Source organism: Pollachius pollachius (assembly GCF_949987615.1).
Source record: "Pollachius pollachius genome assembly, chromosome: 11".
In the NCBI taxonomy this organism is placed as follows: domain Eukaryota; kingdom Metazoa; phylum Chordata; class Actinopteri; order Gadiformes; family Gadidae; genus Pollachius; species Pollachius pollachius.
In genome coordinates, this window is record NC_136944.1 from 14,840,386 (window position 1) to 14,861,347 (window position 20,962).

Sequence of the window (20,962 nt, forward strand, 5' to 3'; positions counted from 1 at the left end):
GCCGGAGGGCCAGAGGGCCGCTGGGACGTCTCCTTAGCGAATCCTCATGCTTCCTCTGAGGATGAGGGACTCTTCAAAGTTTGTTATTCTCTCTTCCCCCCCCCCCCCTTTCAAGTCTTCCTTTTTAAAGTCGTTTGAATCCTCACAACTTAGCTCAGCCGGGCCCTGTGAACCTTAACCCCTGACCCCTGGCTCTCCTGTGAGGAAGAGAGAGGGAGGGAGGAAGTGGGGAGAACGACAGTCACGCACAAGATGAGGGAAGGGGGGGGGGGGGGGGGGGGGGGTTGCATCCTGTGTCGTGACTACATCAGCAGGGCTAGCTTCCCTAAATCACACGATGTCAGGATGTCATCCTTTGCCAAACGCAGTTCACATGCGTTTCTCATGAACTACAGCTTTCTACTACTGTTTGTGATAAAATGCAGCTTAGCGTTGGTCCATGAAACCACACTTACCAAGCTTGAGTTTTTATTAGAATATTATTCTAATAAAAAGAAAAAGACAGGAACTGGTTTTCGATCCTCCAACGTCCTAAATTAACCTTTTGAGGTGTCCGTGCGCAGCAAGCCTAACCCCGACATGCTCCCTAATGAGCGATCTGAACAAAAAAGCCAAACAACACACTACGACCCATCGTTCCTGTGTGCTGAACCAGAGCTGGCCTTTTGTGTCTCCTGTCGCGTCGCAGGGTACTGGAGCCTCACGGTGTACGGACGCAAGCACTGCTACCGGCTCTACACGCGGCACTTCAACGAGGCGGTGCACTGGGCGTGCGCCGTGCAGAAAGTCATCGACACCAAAGCACCGGTGGAGACGCCCACCCAGCTGTTGCTGCGGGACATCGAGGTGCGTGTGTGTGTGTGTCATCAGCCTACAGATGCATACAAACTGTAAAGCACACACTTGCACACTACAGCAGACAAATGAACGGTTGCACAGCTGCTGCTAAACTGTCAGGGACAAGGACTGCCCTAAAACAAGCAACAGTTTTCTCTCTCTCTCTCTCTCTCTCTCTCTCTCTCTCTCTCTCTCTCTCTCTCTCTCTCTCTCTCTCTCTCTCTCTCTCTCTCTCTCGCTCTCTCCGTAACCATGGTAACCTGACAGGCACACGCATGGAGGCCAGGAGTCCAAAGTTTCCTCTGACTGCCTTGCCTTTCTTTGTCAAATTACCTCATCTTATTCCACTGCACGAGGGCAGAACACGGCACACGGACGACACACCGCTGAGCTGGTGAAAGGCTTTCAGAGGGTTATTTTAGGAAGCAACACAAAACAAGGATAATTTTCAGGTACCCAATACTTCCAAAGTAAAGGGCTTGGGAGATGAAAGGGCTCCCTTTCCTTCTTTCTGCACACAGAGAGTGTGCGCATTCAGGGGTTTTTATTAGCGAGTCGATTGTGCAAAAATAAACAAGAGGACTATTTCCCGGTATACTGATTTCAGCCTCCTCTGCCTTCAGGGAGCGCCGTGTTCACGGTAATCATTACATTGCACTTCTCGGAACTGTTGAAGCACCTCTGATTAAATATGGAAGATAAAGAAAAAAAGAAAACAGATTCATTTTCTGTGCACTGAGAAGGACCTGTTATACCGTAAGAGGAGACCTTTTAGTACCACTTTATATTAAATGTGTCACATTTGACAATATATAGCAGGGGCTGGTGGAGAACACCACATGGAGGAATCTCACTAACCAGACAGATAATGGCGCTTATCTGTCTGCTTCTCTGTCTGGTGGGTGGTGGGTGATGGTGGTGGGTGGTGTTGCCGGCGGCGAGGGGATTTCCTTGTGTGAACCAGCAGGGTCCGATAAGCAGCACGGGGCCCTGCAGGGTCTTCAGGCGATGCCCTCTCCAAGCCCCAGGCCCCTAATCTCATAAAGAGTGGTTAATCGGACCGCTCCGTCTGCTGCGGCAGCATGAAGGGCCTCTAGCCTGGCCCCTCAGATGGCTTCAGACGCCTCATTCCTCTCTCGTCTGGACCCCTGCTTGAGGACCCCGTTAGACGTGGAGATGTGTCTTACCATATCTCCATCAGTGCCCCCTGCTTTTATAGCCCCTTTTGGCACACATGCACCCATGTGTATACGCTCAAGTTTGCAAGTTAATAGTGGAAGGCGTTGATGAGAGCACCAGTCTTGTGGTTATGGAGTTCCGTGTTTGCTTATCTTTTTGTCATGGCCAAGATCAACTTTCTCCTTCTCCAATGAGAAGATCTGTTGTTGAGGCTGCTGATTTAATCTCTTCCACCACTCACAGAAGAAGCCGCAGTCTGTACGATCTCTGTGTATTGGTGTGTGTATGTTTGTGTGTGTTATGAGTTGACTGTACCAATTTTGGTATCCTGCTGTGCGTGTCTTACTTAGCGCGGGGACTACACCTCATTCTACCAGTCTAACCAGACGGGTCAATCTGTCACCACAGTGAACCGAGCGCTCGCAGGAATGTGTCAACTTTGCCCCACAAAGGAGGGGACCTGCCTCGTAGCTATAGATGAGGGGGGGGGGGGGGGGGGGGGGGGGGGGGGGGGGGGGGGGGGGGGGGGGATCCAGTGGCAACATTACTAATGGGCAACAGGTGTTTCACTACAGAGCACTGTAGTGTAGTGCAGTAGCAACCCGTCTATCACAAACGTATACAAGTTTCAATCAGACTTCTACTGTTTGTCGAAACTCGCTTCTCTTCGTAAGACTCATGACCCTGGTCGGATTGTCCCTCTCTCTGTCTCTCTCTCTTTCTCGTCTCTCTCTCTTTCTCTCTTTTGCTCCCTCTCCCCCTCCCTCCCTCCCTCCCTCCCTCCCTCCCTCCCCCCTCCCACCCCACCCACTTCCAGACCGGCCTCCGCTCATATTGAAGCCATATGAATGCACTGTATTCTCTCTCTCTCTCTCTCTCTCTCTCTCTCTCTCTTACCATCTATCCATGTTGTTCTCCCACTCCGCCCCCGCGTGTCATTTCCTGCAGGAGAACAAGTTCAACCCGGAGGTTGTGGAGCACATCTACCAGCACAACCCCATCCTGAAGTACACCCAGGGGCCGCTCTACGCCCCCCTGCTCCCCTTCCCCTACGGCAGCGCAGAGCACAAATGTGAGTGCTCTAAAGGGCTCTCTGTAACCTTGCATCATTGCATGGTACACAAAAGTGTGTAGACGGATACATCGATGGATTATAGATTCTGAGAGGTCGTCGCGTCGTCCTTGTTGTACGACAACAAGGAAGACGGGACTCAAATCTCACAATCTAAAAAGTTCGGAGGCGGTTTCACCGTCTTCTCGCAAACACTGCGGATCAAAACATGTACAGCAACATTGAATTCTCTCTCTCTCTCACCCCCTCCTCCTGCACCCAGACTACAGCGGGAAGGGCTACGGGCCGGTGCGCGAGGAGGCCGTGAAGCTCTTCCACTGCCTGCAGCAGCTGGAGTCTGCGCGGGAGCCCGTGCCCATCATCCAGGGCGTGCTGCAAACCTGCCTGGACCTGCGGCCGCTGCGCGACGAGCTCTACTGCCAGCTGGCCAAGCAGACCTGCTGCACGCCCCAGCCGCACACCGCCGCCCACCTGCGCTACTGGCAGCTGCTGACGTGCATGAGCTGCACCTTCCTGCCCGGCCCCGCCGTGCTCAAGTACCTGCGCTTCCACCTCAAGAGGTGAGACACCTTGCGCGTTCCGCCGGGGGGCTCTGTGAGAGGGCGAGGCTGAGGTTTTCGTGCCCCGGGAATCCTGTTAAGAGTTAACAGGAGCTTGTTTCTAGTTGATGGGGTTAGAGTTAGGGTCAAAAGGAGCTTGTTGACAGTGGACAGCGCTTCGCTAAGAGTTAACAGGAGCTTGTTTCTAGTTGATGGGGTTAGAGTTAGGGTCAAAAGGAGCTTGTTGACAGTGGACAGCGCTTCGCTAAGAGTTAAAAGGAGCTTGTTTATAGTTGATCGCAGTTTGTTACTGGAAGCTTGTTGCCAGTTGAGTTTCGGCGGCACAGACGGTAAGTTTGGTTGATGGTTGGTTCAAACTGTCTCACGCGCAGAAGGAGCCCAGGGGTCCAGTAGACAATGAGCAGGCGCCGGCCTCAAACAGAGTGGAGTCTCTAGCGTGCAAATTCGTTGTAGCGTCGGCGTGCGTGCGTGGGAGCATGCTAAGGGCCTGTGATTTACAGGCCTGAATCAGCGACTTTAGGAGACAAGCTCATCCGACGGCAACACTAGCCGCCCTAATCTGTTTCGCCCGGAGCTCTTTTCTGACACCATATCATTAAATAGCCTGCGTGTTTCTGTCCATACGGTTGTATTGGCAGGGGGAGGAAGTCACGCAACCCCCACGCCCCTCCTCCTGTTTCTCGTCCTCCACCAAGCTAATGCTATATGTATGCAACTGCGTGGGAATACTTAGGCAAGCTCTCTGTAACTCACTGCCTATAGGTTCCACGTCTCCCGCTGGCACTCTCTCACACATCGTTGCAGAGGCTCGCTCTTTTGCTCTTGCGCTCCTTCTTCCTCTCTCCCTCTCTCTGTCTCGTTCTCTTTCTCCCTCTCTTCCTCCCTCTCTTTCTCTCTCGTTCTCTCTCTCATTCTCTCTCATTCTCTCTCTCTCTCTCTTGCTCTCTCTCTCTCTCGCTCTCTCTCTCTCTCTCTCTCGCTCTCTCTCTCTCTCTCTCTCTCTCTCTCTCTCTCCTTCCCTCCCTTCCTCTTGGCCTGTGTGTCTGTTGGTCAGTGTTTCGGTTAAAGCTGGACATAGCCTGGGACAGGAGCTGGGCAGTGGTCCCAGACAGCCCTTATTGTACCCCCCCCCCCCCTCTCAGGGCATGTCTCCAGTGAGAGAGGGGGGGGGGGGGGGTGTGTAAGTCATAAAGCCTGCAGTGGTGGAGGGAAGGAAGGGTGGTCAGATGGGTAAGGTGGGGTGATGGTGCGGGGGGAGGCGAGGGTTTGGTCACACAGGGCTCAGTGGAACATTCCTGGTTGGGTACTTCTAACTGGACAGAACCCATCCTGTGGCCAGGCGAGAGACCGGAGACATAGCAGGGCCTCTCTCTCTGTCTGGCAACCCCAGAGAAAAAGTCCGCTCTTTCAAGCCCCTTTCTTCCTTCCCTCGGTCTGTCACTCTCCGTCCCGCTCTCTCTGTTCTCGTTCCTGTGTTTGTTTTGGGACAACACGAGTGTAATTGTTTCCTTCCTATAACCCCTCTCCCCCTCCCCCCCTCCCCCCTCCCCCCTTCCCAAACAACCCCGAGAGCTAAGAGTGGTTGAGCTCACGGCTTTGTTGGTGTATTTCAACACCTTTCCCAGCTGCACAAGGTGGCTTATGCATTTCCCAAATTTTCACCCAGACAGGCACACGCACACACACACACGCAAACCCCTAGCTCTACGTCGGCCACTCCGCTGGGAGGAAGCGACAGGTCATTCTGGTTCACATGAGAGGAAACCTATTCCCATTCTGTGCGCGGCCCAAAGTCAACCTTGTTTTCTTTGCCATTTCTTTCCGCTCTCCCTCGCTCTCTCTCGCTCTCTCTCGCTCTCCCTCGCTCTCTCAAGGACTTGGGAGGACGCTGAGCGCTCCAAGTCCCCGAACGAGAGAAAAAACGAGAACATTTGTCATTCTTCGCCCCATTGACTCTCGAGCCTTGCCAACCAAAAGAAAATAAAAGAGCCGTTTCGGAATGGGTCGGGATGTGACGCAAAGCCTTTAATCGCACCATAACACCCGACACACTTTGGATCGCCGTTGACATCACCGCCGTCAACAAGTTTTCCCCTCGTTTCTCTCTCACGCAGCGGACCACGTTCGGAACATGCATGTGGGCAGATGCATGTTCCGATTAACCAAAACAAACACTTGTGGATGCACACACACAAACACACAGACACAGACAGACATGCGCACAAACACACTTGCACTGGAATACACAGACACACACACACACACACAGACATGCGCACAAACGGATGCGCCAACACATGCACACACGCATATACATAGACTAATGTATGTGCAAAAAAAACCAACATGCACACTTGTAGATGCGCACGGACAAGCACATCAAACACACACACACACACACACACACACACACACACACACACACACACACACACACACACACACACACACACACACACACACACACACACACACACACACACACACACACACACGGCACACACACAAAGTCCAGTTTCTCTGTTTCTAAGTCTGGTCTGTCCGGCCCCTGCAGGATCCAGAGTCAGACCCCTGAGTCTGAGATGGACAACTACGCGACGTTCGTGGGCGAGGCCCTGGACAAGACCAAGTGCCGGGAGTGCGTGCCGTCCTGGGAGGAGATCCAGATGCTGATGAGCAGGCAGGAGATGCTGTGCACGGTGTACTACCCTGGGTCAGGCTCCTGCCAGCTCTACATCAACTCCCACACCACCGCCAATGAGGTTTGGCCGCGCTTCACTATTTCCGCCTTCTCTTGTTTTTATATTCATATCCCCGTCCAAAGGTCCATGTCCGTTTCAAATGTCATTTTTAGAACTAGACTTACCTTTGCTGCTTTTAGGTTTTTGATCACTGCTGTGATCTTCTTACATTCTTTTGGTATTATTGAATTTTAAACGTCTGTGTGTGTTTGTGTGTGTGTGTCTGTGTGTGTGTTCTGTGTGTTGAAAATAACCCGTGTCCCTTCCTGTCTTTGGTCAGGTGCTGCGCCGGATGCAGGAGAAGCTCGGCCTGCAGGAGAGCAAGAACACGTTTGCGCTGTTCGAGCAGAATGCATTGTGGGAGCAGCCCGTGGCCGGCGGCACACTCATCGCCGACATCCTCACCAGGTTAGAAAAGTGACTCAGCACATTGTACCCAAAAAAAGAAACGCAATTTTAAAAAAAAGCAAGCCGACCGGTTGCAAGGAAGTGGCGACACATTACCAAAAAGGGGAGGGCCACAGGGCCAAACGCGCTGTAATAACGCTCACTTCAATCACTCACTCACTCCTGGCTATGTGTCACTGGCATGAGGAATGGGAACATAGTGGCGGATTGTGTCTCAATCGCCCCCCCCAGACTCCCAGGCCACAGATTAACAGCCCTTACTAGCTGCGGCCGTTGGCCTTGTCCACCTCCTGGTTTTTGGGCCAAACCGGCCGCTGATGGGAAGTGTGTGTTCATCCACAGCCGGTTTGGCATCCCCGCGCCGCCAAGGTGAGGGATGATGTCATTTACACGGCGGCATTACTCCATGCGGGTGATAAGGCATTCTTTGGGAATGAAAGGGATCCGTGTTGCCCCATGGGTGTCGACTTCCTCGCAGCCTTGACAGAGTGACAGGGTAAACATTCAACTTGGCATGAAAGAAAATCCCCTCATAAAAAAAATAAAAAAAGCAATAACAAACCTGGCTGTTATTCCTTCCCCGGTGGCAGACATTTTTGGATCTGAAACCTGCAGAACCAGTGTCTGCATACAACCCATTATACACAATAAAACACAATTACTTATTTGTGTTAGCGTCATGTGGGACAGGATGGGGTTCTGGGTTTGAAAGCCCAACATCGCGATACCCGGAGTGTGCATCCCTGGGCCTATACCCCCCTACCTGCCCATTCATAACATCACAAGAAAGGCTTTTCTGGATAAGAGCTTCGGCTGAATGAGTTCATTGTGAATGGTGGTTATTTCCTTCTTCTCCAACGCCCGTACCTCCCCTGTTCCGCAGCCTCTCCAGCAAAGAGTCTGAGGTGCCCTGCCAGTGGAAACTCTGCTTCAAGCTCTACTGCCTGCTGGACGCAGACGGCATATCGCTGGACAGCATCGAGTATCTCTTCCTCTTTGAACAGGTAATGCCCTGACCGGGTTTGTTACCGGTTACTTTTCATAAGCATTCCAGCCCCCCACGGTCTGACTTTGTGTGTTGTTCTGGGCATCGGACGATAGAAGAACTTGACCTTGAACCCCTGAAGCTGCATCCCCCCCCCCCCGAGAAGACCACCTCGCACTCTTTCCCTCACTCACTTGCTCACTCTCTCGTTTCGTCTTTTCCTCCCCTCTCTCGGTTCTCTCTCTCTCTCCGTGAGTTGCCGTAAGACACAAGTGGGTCGCACAAGTGCTGTTTATAAGATTACTGTTTAACAACCCCCCCCCCCCCCCCCCCCCGCAATGCTGCCAAGAGCTCATTGCTCATATTTCATAGCATGATTGGCATTTTACGCAGGGCTCATTAAAGTCCCGCTGGCAGCAATTGTAATAAAATGCTGTGCTTTGTATAAGGCATGACTAAGAGAGCTGGCTGTAATAAAGGGTGGGGGGAGAGGGAAGGAAGGCAGAAGGACGAGGGAGGAAGCCAATGCTCGGGTTCATTAGAGCGTTTTCCCCCCGAGGGCTGTTGTAAAAAGAGGTGGGGGTTGAAATAAAATGGGGTGCGGTGAATTGGCGGAAAGAGGTAAAGTGGGTATTATTGGTTGGCCCACCGCTGGGCCATTCGTTAACGCTCTTCCGCTCTCTCTGCTCTTTGTCTTCTTGCTTTCTGTCCGTGTGTGTGTGTGTGTGTGTGTGTGTGTGTGTGTGTCTGTGTGTGTGTGTGTGTGTGTTTCTGTGTGTGTGTGTGTGTGTGTGTGTGCGTGCGTGTGCGCGCGCCACAGTGTCACGAGATGGTGGTGCGCGGCCAGCTGCCCGCCGGCGAGGAGGACCTGCAGGCCCTGGCGGCCCTCCGGCTGCAGTGCATCGTGGGGGACTTCAGCACCCACGCGCCCTGCCCGCCGCTGGACCAGCTCTTCCCCAGCCACGTGGTGGAGGCCCGGGTGCTGCTGAGCCTATCGGCCGCCGCCACCGCCGCCTCCCGCGGACCCCCGCCCCACTGCCAGCTGGCGGTGGCGCCGGGCCTGCTGGCGGGGGCGCCGTGGAGCCAGACCAGCGCCCACAAGCAGAAGGTGGAGCAGGACCTGCGCCTGCGCAGCTGGCTGAAGGAGGAGGCGGCGGCGGTCATGGGCGCGGTGGTGGAGCGCTGGAAGGGGCTGGCGGGCTACAGCCGCGCCGACGGCATGGCGGCGTACCTGGCCATCGCACGCCAGTGGTCGGGCTTCGGGTGCACGCTCTACGAGGTGGACTTCTACATCGTGAGTGGGACCTGTTGCGCGCACCCACACACACTCATGCGCGCATGCACAGAGGCAGGCGTTTGAACAGCGGTTGTTTACACATACACCCTGCGTTCATGTTTCTGCTGCTAGTGCTAAAATGCGATTTACAGTTACTTAATGAATCCCAGACAGGAAATTGGGTATTGTGTCGGTTGTCGTCTGCGGTGAAACCCACATTTCCTGTCTGGGAATTTGATAAATAACATCTGATCCCAAATGAATTAATACCTCCGACAAAGCCATGCCACGCAGCCAAGTTTTAAATAAAAACTCACAATCGACCCAATGTTAGGGGTGTAGTTGAAGGCAGATGGAGCTCCTTCAGACACAACCAACACTCAACGCCATATTTCTTGATATTTCCCCCCCCCTCACCCCCTTTCCATCTCTGCAGAGCTCCACAGGGAGCTTTTCCCAGAAGCTGTGGCTGGGCGTGGCCGCCACCTCGGTGTCCCTGTACCGCCAGGGGGAGGCGGAGGCCCTGGAGTCGTTCCCCTACGGACAGATCTGCTCCTACGGCGTCAAGGACAGCAACACCTTCAAAATCACCGCCGGGGACAGGGATCTGCTGTTTGAGACCACCAAGGTAGGCTATAGTTGACCCTCTCGTTATGGGTTCAGCGGTAGAGGAAGGGGATGGGATGGGACCCGGAGCGGTGGTGGGGGTGCTAGGGCTGAATTGGAACCCACCAACCAACAACACCGGAGGTAATAAATTCAGTTGACTGCAGCTGGTTAACACCCCACCCTCCACCTCCGCGCTCCCTCCCCAATGCATGATAACTAAACTGTCGAGCCGAGCTCTGAAAAAGCAAGCGCTGCCTCTTCCGCTATTGGCTTGCAGCTCTGTGGCCGACTTTTCTTAAATAATAAAAGCCGCGGCTTGTTAATTTATCCTAAATACAGATCTCACAACCTGCCCCTCTGGCCACTGTCGACCCAAACTGAACCGCTAAACTCCGGCTTCCATGCATGAATTGTGACAGGGGGGAGATGAGTTTTATTGCAGTGGTTATATTAAAATATTAGCCAAAACATTTCTCAGAAACCGGGGGCATTCTCCCGTAAGGGACGTGCAATTACGGGGGGGGAGAACAAATCGCGCCTTTCACACAGCGCACACTCGCTCGCATCTTCCCACGTCGAACACAAATCGCTTCTGTGATCGCTCATGGAAAGCACAAAAGTGGCTTTTATTTCTTTTATCGCTGCGGGGGCCAGCGGGGCAAACTGAAGGGCGGTTCAGGCCGGGACCCGGCCTTTTTATGAACCCCAGCCCGGAGTAGCCGGGTGACCCGGGGGGGAGAAGCGCCTTGACAGGGGGTTGATTATGATTGAACGTCGAGGGCACGGTCGGCTTAAACAGTCACTGCCTCTGCTCACTTTTAACTTTGGGAAGGCGTTAAGTGGTGCTAGGCCGGGGGAGGCCGTCTTCGTGACAGCCGACTGTCTAGTGACGGTTGATGTGAGAAAGGCGAGTGAAACGCATGACTTGTCGCTTAACGGCAGCACAACAATGGCTGACAGGCAGCCCGGTAGGGGTGGGGGGGGGTTGAAATCCAAAATAAATGTGTCTGTGTGTGCGTGTGGTTTCCTTCACTGTCCCCCACACTGTGTTCCAGCAGCTGGATGACATCATCATCTGTCCAAAGCCATCAGTGACAAAACCAGACAGACACTGAGACGGGCCACCATACTGACCATAGCCTCTCTCCCTCTCTGTCTGTGTCCCTCTCCCCCAGCTGACTGAGATCATGCAGCTGATGAATGCCTATTTCAGTGCCATCCGTCGCCAGCAGGGGAAAGGCGGAGGCCGGGGGTTGGGAGGGGAGGACGGGGGCATCGCCATCCCGGAGAGCGCGACGACGACGGAGGTGGGCTTCAACCACCTGCACAACCCCACCTTCCTGGAGCTGCCCTCACACTCGGTTTGATGAAGACCCCCCCCCCCCCACACACACACACACACCCCACAACCCCAATCCCCAACACACACACACACACACACCCAGACACTCCAGCCCAGGCCTCCCCCCTCCCTCACCCCTCCTCACCCCCCAGGCATCAGGACCCAGCGCCTGGCTCTGCTGGGAACGGCACGGCGGCCAAAACAAAGAGAGGGCTGTTTTCACTCGCCGTCCGTGAAAATAAACCCTCGCCGTGCTTTCCAGTGAAGGGAGCCTGGGCGAGGGGGTGGGGGAGGGAGAGGAGAGGGTAAAAGGGAAGGCGGTGTGTGTGTTTGGGGAGAGGAGGGGAGGCCGTTTGGCGAGGGGAGGCCTCAAGCCCGCAAAAACCAATGTGGTCGCTGATGAGGTGTCATGAGCCTCGTCCCCCACCCACCCCACTCTGTCCTGTCACGCAACCTGTGTTACTGCACACACACACACACACACACACACACACACACACACACACACACACACACACACACACACACACACACAGTAGTCCACGGCGATGTGAAGACCATCCTGACATGGTAATACTGCCATCTGGACACGGCTTAGGAGGGAAAGACTCTTTCTCTGCCTCTGACTCGCTACCTCTCTATACCCCTTCCTCACTCTGGATCTCTCTATTGCTCCTCCTCTAAATGCCTTTTTCCTCACTCTGCCTCTCTCTGGCTCACTCTCTGGCTCAATGTGTGCCATTCCGACATTGCTTTTCCTAGAAAGGCGACCCCCCCCCCCCCCCCCCCCCTTCCTCTTTCACTGCTGGAATAGTGTTGAGAAGAAATTTGCCTCACCCCATGTCCCCCCCCCCTTTCCCTCGCTGAGATTTATCACACACAAACACGCACACATACACACGCACACATGGACAGCCACACATACGCGATCACTCATTCACCCCCCCCCCCCACCCTCTTCCACCACCGATCCCTGACACACTCATCAGACGCGGGGGCTCAGCTCATGAGAGCCCCAGCCCAGGCTTGCATTACCTGGATCTGTTGATGCAGCAGCCGGCCATGTGAACTTGGAACTGCAACCAGATGTGGAGCTCATGCGGCTCAGTCACTTTGGCTGCGTTCGCCGTATAGACTCTGTCCTCCACACCACCACCACCATCATCGCCAAACCCTCCACCAGCACCACCACCTCTCTGGGGACTATTAGAGAGAGGGGTGCGTGCAACGTGCATGGATGTTTTGCGTGTTTGAGTCACGTGACTCCTGTGCACATGCGGAGAGAAGACGGAGAGACCGTGCCTGGGCTGTGTCTGTGTGTGTGCGAAAGAAGTGAATATACTGTAGGCACAGCATTATCTTCACCAAAGACTCTGACATGTCGCTCAGTTGGGCTTCTCTACTTAGCTGCAGCTTTCAACGTGAAAGACCACAAACAAACTAACTGTTGGCTGTTTGGAGAATTCTGTTTTAGTTGTTTTTTTCGTCATTTGTCTTTCATGTGTCTAATGGCAAAGCGTTCGATTGACTTGTGCTCCTCATGAAGGGATTTTGGTTTCGTAAGCAGGGGGTTGTTTGAAGCGCGTTGAAATACCACGTTAAAAAGCCCGCCAAGGAATGTGGACTAAAATTTTGGGGGGGTGGGGAATAGGGAGAGAGAAGCTTGACGATGTGTACTTATCCCTATCCGGCGTTGTTTTTTATTTTAATTCTGGCCATTGAATTCTGTCCTTGTGTTATTTATGTTTAGACATTAACTTTGTATATTTCTTTCTCTTTTCCCCTGTCTTTTTAAAATGTGGATCTAGATGTCTTTTCAATTCTGGCTTATGTTGCTACTGGTACCAGAACTACAGGTACTTTTTTCTTTCTTCCAAAGCAGGTGATGAATGTGTGGCACCAGTTAAGACGCACTCACAGATCCCTTCCCTTGTCTGTATGGACACGGCGGGCCTGCTCCATGTTTCTCAGTCTGGGTCTTTCAGTTGGACTCCTGGAGCACACGTTCTGCCATGTCACGGGTTTGATCATGGACCAAAGATGGATGTCGGGACACTTTTTATATAGAAAATGCCCCCCCCCCCCCCCCCCTTTCTATTTGCTAGTTTACTTTATTTCATGTCATGCCCCTTTACTTTATACTCCAATATATTTTTGACAAAAATGTAGGGAGATCCACCTGTATTTGTACAATTTTTGTAAGACTTATCTGAGAAGTATCTGAGTATCTGAGATCCGAAATTGATTAGTATTTTTTTTTTGGGGGGGGGGGGGGCGGGGAAATTGTATTTTAGCAGTATTATCTGATCTACGGCCCTAACAATCGAACCAGCCACCCTCCCTCCAGCAGACTGTTGTCCACTCACAGTGGCTGACTGTCATTGCAAAGCCAGCTAGCGCTAGTTTCTCCTGCCATCCTGCAGGCCTTTAGCTCTTTCTACTGCAGCTGCAGGCAGCTCTGAGCTACACACACAAACACAAACACACGTGACTAAGGACAAGAAAAAATCAGAGGTTGCTGCTTTATCTTCAAGCTTGTTTGTATGCATGGTACTTTTTTTTTGTATTTTACGTTATGTATCGTGTGTATTGTTAATTGCACTATTGTTTTAGCTAACTTGGAAGTGCAATAAAAACTATAAATACTGTATGTAATTAATAAATGAGCACCATTTTACCATATCCTTGCAAGTCTTTTCCTTCCTTAACAAAAGAAGATCATGTGCTTTCCAGGTTGGTACACTCTGGAACCATCATGCCCCAGCATTGTTTTTATCTGGCACTTCAGAGGGCTACGGTTTGGGGTGAGCTAGTATGGCTCCAAACACTACCCACTTGAAAGGCTTCTCTGGTTCAAAACAATGGCTGGTTGAGCAGGCGTTGCTAAGTGCCACGGTGTTCTCCTGTGGTAATGAGCCTAAACAGACCTGAAGAAAGAAACTACTTGGCCAATAATAACACAAGGCCACTCTAGGTTGATATTTCACAACTGGGATTAAAGAAAACTGCTGGCTGATCCGAGCATGTAACCCTCTAACAGATAAAACCCAAACTATTTAGTAAAAAAACAACTTTTAAGTATATTTCACACAGGTCCCACAGGCAAAGCAACATGGTATGTACATTTTGATGACCTTAGAGCTGACTGGTGACTCTTTTCAGTCATATTTAGATACAGGCACGATGAAAAACAAAGATCAGACTTTTGTACAGTCTCTGTTTGAGTGTCATTGCAATTTAACCAATTCATCAGCATTATAGTTACATTGAATGAAAATTCCGTTGAGCATCTGAATATTTTTCAAAAGGCTTTTGTGAGTGTGGACCCTTCCAGGAAATGTGATCAACCATCGTGTCATACATTCTGTGGATGGCATAACGAAACCTGAGGATTACGAAATGTGATGATCAGTGACACAAAGCAATATCTAATTCCACAACAAGGTGGCGAATTACTGTCTAGGTTTTGAAAGGGTGGCAAATGTGCAGTTTCACAACCACAGGGATTGAATACTGACACAGATACGTTCAGAAGTAAACAAGAATCAATGCAGAGGAATCGATCCCCTGACTACACTAATGGCAAGGTTGCTTTTGGGGAGTATATCGGGCTTAGTTTTGACCATTCGATCTATTGATAAGCATTTGAATGTCCAGATACACGCCATGCAATGGAAAACCTATGGAGATGAGATGGCTGGTGTTTGTGCAATTGGAAAGCGTAGGTGCCGTTGTATCTGGAAGGCGAGACTGACTTGGTTTTGAAAACCCTAGTCTTGGTAAATACAGGATCCTGGGGGAGGGTGGAAGAAACTGGTGTTGGGGTAACTAGATGAGAACTTGAGCACAGGCGCTCTCACTGCTCCTGTGTTCCCCAGGATATGTAGTCTGGTTTGGTGGCTGCACTGTATTCATCGATCAGCTGCTGGACAACCTCGCGAGAGTTGTCCAATTCGTCAAAGTTATCCTTGAAAATGTCTTCTTTACGGAACTGCTCCAGGAAGGCCTCCCGTTTCCGCAACTTGTCGTACTGCCGGCACGTCCGCTCAAACAGCTGCAAGGCAAGCGGGCGGATCGTTAAAATGGCTGCTTTGATTGGATAAAAGCGTCTGCTCAAACAATTAAATGTCATGTTTATTACTGCTAAATTCAAGTGGATTAACCTCATTAGTTAGTCGGCCTCAGCATTGGAGTATTTACTCAAGAGTCAACACTTAAATTACCTTACTAGAAAGATAATGAAGAAAATACTATGTAAACCCCCTAGAAGAAAAGAACAAGCTGACCAATCACAATAGAGATCCCCCTTTTGTGGGAGGCGACTTACAGAGGAGATGCTGGTGTGATTGGCCATCATGAGGCCGCTGACACGGTGGGCGGAGGGCAAGTAGGGAGATTTCCTGGACAGGGCCACCTGGATGCTGGCCGGGCCCCAGGGGATGAAGTTGGCCAGCTTGCGCTCGCGGATCCTCTGCAGACTCTTGTGCACCTGAAGACACCATAAAAACAAACACCGTCCATGGGTTTCCCTCCTGTTCACAGACGGGAGTGGAACCCCCCCCCCCCCCGACATGACGGAGCAAAAGGAACACACACCTGGGTGGGGTCCACCTCTCCCTGGATGATGTTGAGGATGGCGATGTAGCAGTGGTTGGTCTGCCGGTCCCTCCCCGTGGACACCATGACGTTCTTGGGCTGCAGTAGCCTCCGCATGACGTCCAGCACCGTGGTCTTCCTCACGCTGGCCACCTGGGTCAGAGGGAGGAAGGGGAAGACGGTCACACAACCGACTGGACTGGAATGCTCTGCTCGCAATCGGCTCAAGTTGTTCACCATTGCTGCTATTTGGCCATTTTGAGGATATTTTTATCAGACAAAGTGACTTGCAGTGAATACAGATACATGAAAATGAGCAGGGACCGAGTTAGAGATCAAGGATGCCTACAGGTGGGCTGCGGTCTTGGGAGAAAAAAACCCTGTATCCTTTGGATGGATGTCTACCTCCCTAGCCCATACGCAACACCACTGTTACTTAGGATTCAACCAATTTTAATATCACTGGTGGTAACCAATAACCTAATCACTGCTGTGGCTACTTTGAGTGACGCCCACAAAACAGTACTAACCGATTGGTCAGTAGTGAGGGGTGTGTAGCCCGTCATCAGGAAGTGGAGTCGCGGCGTGGGGATGAGTGAGGCGATCAGGCCAATCAGGTCGTTGTTCATGTAACCCGGGTAACGCAGGGTGGTGGTGCTGGCGGACATGATGGTGGAGACCTGTGAGTGACAACGTTACGTTAGGAACAGCTTGATTGAGTGTGACGACTTTAGCTGGGAGCTACATTGAAAGAACAAAAGAACACCAGTTCTTCACTGTAGCCATCAGAAAACAGTCTCAACAACATAATGTCTAAAGGATAAAATCCTATCCACCTCAGGCCCAAGCATAGATTTGTTCTTGCATAATCAATTTGGTCTGGGGAGAAAAAAAAAAAAAGGCTGAAAATCTAATTTGGAGCTAAAACGAACTGTAGAGAAAATGTGGTGTAAGTGAATTTGTAAGTGAATTTCAAAGTATGCATGTCTGCATTGCCACACACACACACACACACACACACACACATACACACGATTCCGTCTGACAAGGGACCGGCCAAACTAGTTTGAGGAAGAAAGAAAAGACACCTCCAGTCATTCTTGTCACGTGCAAGGCGGTTTGGCGGACTTCAGGTGCGTCTGTGTCTGTAGGCGTGCCTTGGGCCAACACTCACCAGCTGGTTGATCTGGGAGAAGGAGGGGTTCTGGATGTGTAGCCTGTCGGTGGCAATGCGGTTGAGGGCTGTGTTATCCAGCACCACCTGAGTGACAAACACAGCAAACATTCCACGAGAATTCAAGGAGATGGAATGCCATTTAGCAGTGTAAAATAGGGGAAAATGGCCATGTGGCGTTGAAGAACCAGTGCAAAAATAAAGGAGGGAGAGGAGGGTATTTTAAAGCAATGAAGGCACTGAAGAGAAGCTCTTCAGTGGCTACACTGTGGGCCTGTTGTTTGGGGCCAGAAACAAACACAAGAGGCACACTGTACGGCGGGCCCACAGGGGCACCGATTCTTTGGGGCAAATTCTATTAGCTTCCTGGCTAATTGAATCAACATGAGGGCCCTGTGAGGGGGCCCTGGAGGAAGTAGGTATTAGAGAGGAAACATTATTAGAGTCTGAGCGTCGTTTTGTAACACAATCAGCACAAAAATTAAACAAAATTGAGATTTAATCAAAAGTAGGCAATGCCACAACACTAGGGCTTTGCTTGTAAATTCGGACAAACCTTACATACCCTCTTTTGGAGGAAATTAAAGAGCAAATGTTTTTTAACACATTTTACTGAAAATTATGATTTTTTTGCTGCATCTATTTTACCAGACCCAAACTTGACACATTGCTCCATATACATCATTAAATATGGATATTGATAGATCTTCACTTTTTTTTGTAAAAATGCAAAAAGGAAAAAGGTTTCAACGTAATTGTGGAACCGTTTAAATATTAATAGCGTTGACATCGATGACAAGCATAGCCACTGATGGCAAAGTTATCAAGCACTACCAGACTACTATTTGAACTCTTCTTGAACCAGGAAGGTAGCCTGTTACTTATCTCTTTGATTGACCTTTTGAACTTTGTAATTCAAAATAACATATACATATATCGATATACAACTCAACTATCTCCAGGCAGTAAAGCAACTCTGAGGTTAATACCACTGTGAACTTCTCCTTCTCTCGCTGTAGCTTTAATCGAATTACCACAGGAGCATCATCATCCTTTTCCGTGTAACATCACGGCGTGATTCTACTAGGAAACTTCACTGAACCCTTTCGCAAGAAGAGAGGGAGACACACACACACACAAAGTAAGTGCAACAATGTGTTGCTTGCGTACCACGCAGTCTGCGTTCTGCGTGAGCCTCTTCAGGGTAAGAAGGGAGTTGTAGGGCTGGACCACCACATCACTCATCTCATCCTGGTTGGGGAACACAGAGTACGTCTGCACCAGTTTCTTGGGGTACCTGAGGATGGGTCACAGGGGAACGGTTCAAGTGAATATGAATAGATCAAATCATTCGAATTAATACTTTATTTAAAGAAGAGTAGAGCAGTTTGGGGACTGCAATTCAAAGTGCATATCACAGGAAACTACACAACAAGGGAAATGAAGGGCTTAAAAAATATATAGCTTTAAATAACAGTAGTAACAACTGTAGTTAAAAACTTTGTGTACGTTTTTACTCATTGTTTAATGCATTCTAGTGTAGTTCTTTTTTATTATTTTTAGATATCAAGACAAACACTATGGTGTGTGCATATCTGCCGACCTGTCGTTGAGCTTCTCAAGTAGATAGGATCCTAGGCCCGAACCGGTTCCTCCAGCAATCGAGTGGCACAGGACAAACCCCTGAAAGCACAAACGGCGTCTTTATCCTCTTCTGTTTGTGGGTTAAAAACGTACAGGCGGCTATATGCGTCGTGTGTGGGTGTCAAATTGCCCCCCTTCCTAGGCGGTTGAATAAATGGGCGTGAGGGCCCCACCTTACAAACAGCCTCCCTCTCCCACCCGGGAGGGCCCAGTAATACCTGCCTTCTGCAGGCGACCGGCTATTATCACCAGCCCTCCCACACACCACACCCTGCCAGCACACACACTTCTCACACACTGCCTCTCTCTCTCTCTCTCACACTCAACCTGCCTGCCTACCTTTCTCTCTCTCACACGCACACGCACACGCACACACACACACACACACACACACACACACACACACACACACACACACACACACAAGAACGTGCGGCTCGCTCAAAGGGGAAGCCGGAGTGTTGTTTTATGGGTGGCTGCTGGCTGGCAGAAGTAGAAGAGAGCTTCAAACCCAGTCTAAGAATAGTGCTACCAAGGGTGACTGCTGGGGCTTCAGTGGGTTGAAGAAGGCAAACGTGGACAGGAAGGGGGTTCTGCGTAGGTGCACTATAAAGGTGGTTCAGTCTATCCGCAAGAACACATGCATTCTGCTTAAGGTTTGCAGGAGGATAGGACCTAATAGAAAGTAGTGAAGAGAATGGTGGACTCATTTTCACATTTCACAGACAATCCACAAGGAGAATCTGCGTGACTCCTTGGATGATGGTAAAGGGATGTTTGAAGTGAGAAGATGCTTTCTAACCAAGATATTTATTCCAGGATGATGTTTAGGCAACTTAATGACAGAGTAACCGTGGTAGCCAATTCCTGCTTCTGAACTCTAGCTAGCTGTTTTTTTAGTTATTGATAAACCAACATATAACTTATTAATGATGCTGCTATGCTACGATAATACAATTTACGCCACTCCACATACCCAGGTCGTTATACCGTTACTAGGCGAAAGAGACCATAAGAGTCATTGGAACTCACCTCCAAACTGTCACTGCCATCCGCCTCTCGGTCAATAATATCAAAGATGTCTTCGTGGATTTTTTCACCCTAAGAAACATTTAAAAAAAAAAAGACAAATGAACACACAAAATAACAAAATACATTTTCTTTCGATTTCGGAATGATGGGTTCAGGGAAGCCCACTAGGCATCTTGTCATTGTCTAGGTGTTACCTGGGAATATCCACTAGCCCAGTTGTTCCCAGCTCCCCCTCCATGCTCGGACAGGTAGATGTTCTCTGGGTTGTACAGGTTGGCGTAGGGAGAGTTCAGAATGGAATGGATCACTCTGGGCTCCAAATCCAACAGGACAGCACGTGGTATGTAGTGTTCGTCGTCGGCCTGTGGGGTAACAAGGACCGCTCGATGCGTTAAGTGAAATGGATGCACGCGACATTTGCTCCATCTAGTGGCACAGGCTTGAGCTGCACTTTTGGAGAAGGCAGGCGAGTCATGCGCTGACTACTATTTAATAGCATCCCTTGCAGCAAATACTTTATTTAATTGAATGCAAGATAAGCAACCGGCCCAGGTCAATGACAAGCATTTTGGTAACGCACTTTTGTTCCTCAAAGACCATATTAGATGCACTGTAAAATATCAGGATGCTTGGCCTACCTGATAGAAGAAGACATCCTTTCGGTCGGTGCCTTCAGTGGCAAACTCCTCCACGATCCCTTCTGGACTGATACCATGTTCGGCACAAAGCTGCTTCCAGAACTCGAAACCAACTATATAATGCAAAAGAGGATATTATTGTATAATATAATATCAATAATATCTTCAGCTAATCCAAACTATGTTAGTTTAACGTTAACGACGAAGAAAAAAAGCAATATGAAATAGGAATATGAAAAAGGATCCCGGTGAAATATCAATAATAAAATACCACACGTAGGTCACACAATATCCACGGTCTCTAGTGTGGACCAACATCTAGCATCACATGTTATTCGAAACTACCAAGCCAGCAACTAGCTAAGCCAGGCGAGGTTTGGGTTGACAACCAAGCATAGGGTACCGATATGTTATAACTTATAACCGATTACACTACCTAATAGCTGCCGTAGCCATTAAAGATGATCATTGTAACGTTAGTCAAGTTAGAGCCTCTGCGCAACTCAGCAGGCTAACAATACAGTGGCTAACAACAATAACGCCCTAAAGCTTGTTTCAATTAAAACATACTTTGATTTCCACATTGTCCTAGCTGCAGAGTGATGATTTCCCGCGGCATGTTTTCCTCTGTTGATTCTCCAGCCGGCTGGCTAGCTAAAAGAACAGAAGAAAAGGCAGTTTTCAACACCAATAGCAGAGACCAACAGCCCCGTTTCGTCTTCCCGCTTGGTAAAGACCAGTACTGCGCATGAACGGCAGGGGCGCGTTCCAGTTAGCCTCGCAAACGAAACATCGCAAAAGGAACGGGTTAACCAACAGCGTGGCTGGGTCAAAACGCGGCGTACAATGCGTCACGGGACGCTCCCACT

The 20,962-nt window shown here is 50.3% G+C and overlaps 2 protein-coding genes across 2 annotated transcripts in view; one reads left to right on the forward strand and one right to left on the reverse strand.

The window, feature by feature from the left end:
* Positions 1-12,653, forward strand: part of plekhh3 (pleckstrin homology, MyTH4 and FERM domain containing H3) — a 34,812-nt gene extending 22,159 nt beyond the window's left edge. Inside the window, exons 5-13 of the mRNA XM_079746668.1 lie at positions 689-846; positions 2,965-3,088; positions 3,351-3,648; positions 6,203-6,410; positions 6,670-6,797; positions 7,681-7,801; positions 8,603-9,076; positions 9,495-9,686; positions 10,843-12,653. Of these exons, the coding sequence (XP_079602794.1) occupies positions 689-846; positions 2,965-3,088; positions 3,351-3,648; positions 6,203-6,410; positions 6,670-6,797; positions 7,681-7,801; positions 8,603-9,076; positions 9,495-9,686; positions 10,843-11,034 (1,895 nt within the window). The 3' untranslated portion in view covers positions 11,035-12,653. The remainder of the gene's footprint in view (positions 1-688; positions 847-2,964; positions 3,089-3,350; positions 3,649-6,202; positions 6,411-6,669; positions 6,798-7,680; positions 7,802-8,602; positions 9,077-9,494; positions 9,687-10,842) is intronic.
* Positions 12,654-14,102: 1,449 nt separating this feature from the next.
* Positions 14,103-20,805, reverse strand: tubg1 (tubulin, gamma 1). The gene is made up of 11 exons (XM_079746669.1): positions 20,664-20,805; positions 20,094-20,206; positions 19,650-19,817; positions 19,456-19,524; positions 18,383-18,462; positions 17,950-18,076; positions 16,780-16,866; positions 16,136-16,285; positions 15,606-15,758; positions 15,337-15,498; positions 14,103-15,063 (listed from the first exon to the last, which is right to left on the reverse strand). Exons 1-11 carry the CDS (start codon positions 20,710-20,712, stop codon positions 14,866-14,868), a joined length of 1,356 nt encoding a protein of 451 aa, XP_079602795.1. The 5' UTR covers positions 20,713-20,805; the 3' UTR covers positions 14,103-14,865.
* Positions 20,806-20,962: the final 157 nt, after the last annotated feature.

What these genes read in the sequence shown, in the direction of transcription:
- tubg1 (XM_079746669.1), bottom strand. Translation starts at nt 20,712, where the DNA reads ATGCCGCGGGAAATCATCACTCTGCAGCTAGGACAATGTGGAAATCAA. An exon ending in CGCAGAACGCAGACTGCGTG is followed by an intron (nt 16,867 to 17,949) that starts GTACGCAAGCAA and finishes TTTGTCACTCAG; the next exon opens with GTGGTGCTGGATAACACAGC. An exon ending in ATCACACCAGCATCTCCTCT is followed by an intron (nt 15,064 to 15,336) that starts GTAAGTCGCCTC and finishes CTTGCCTTGCAG; the next exon opens with CTGTTTGAGCGGACGTGCCG.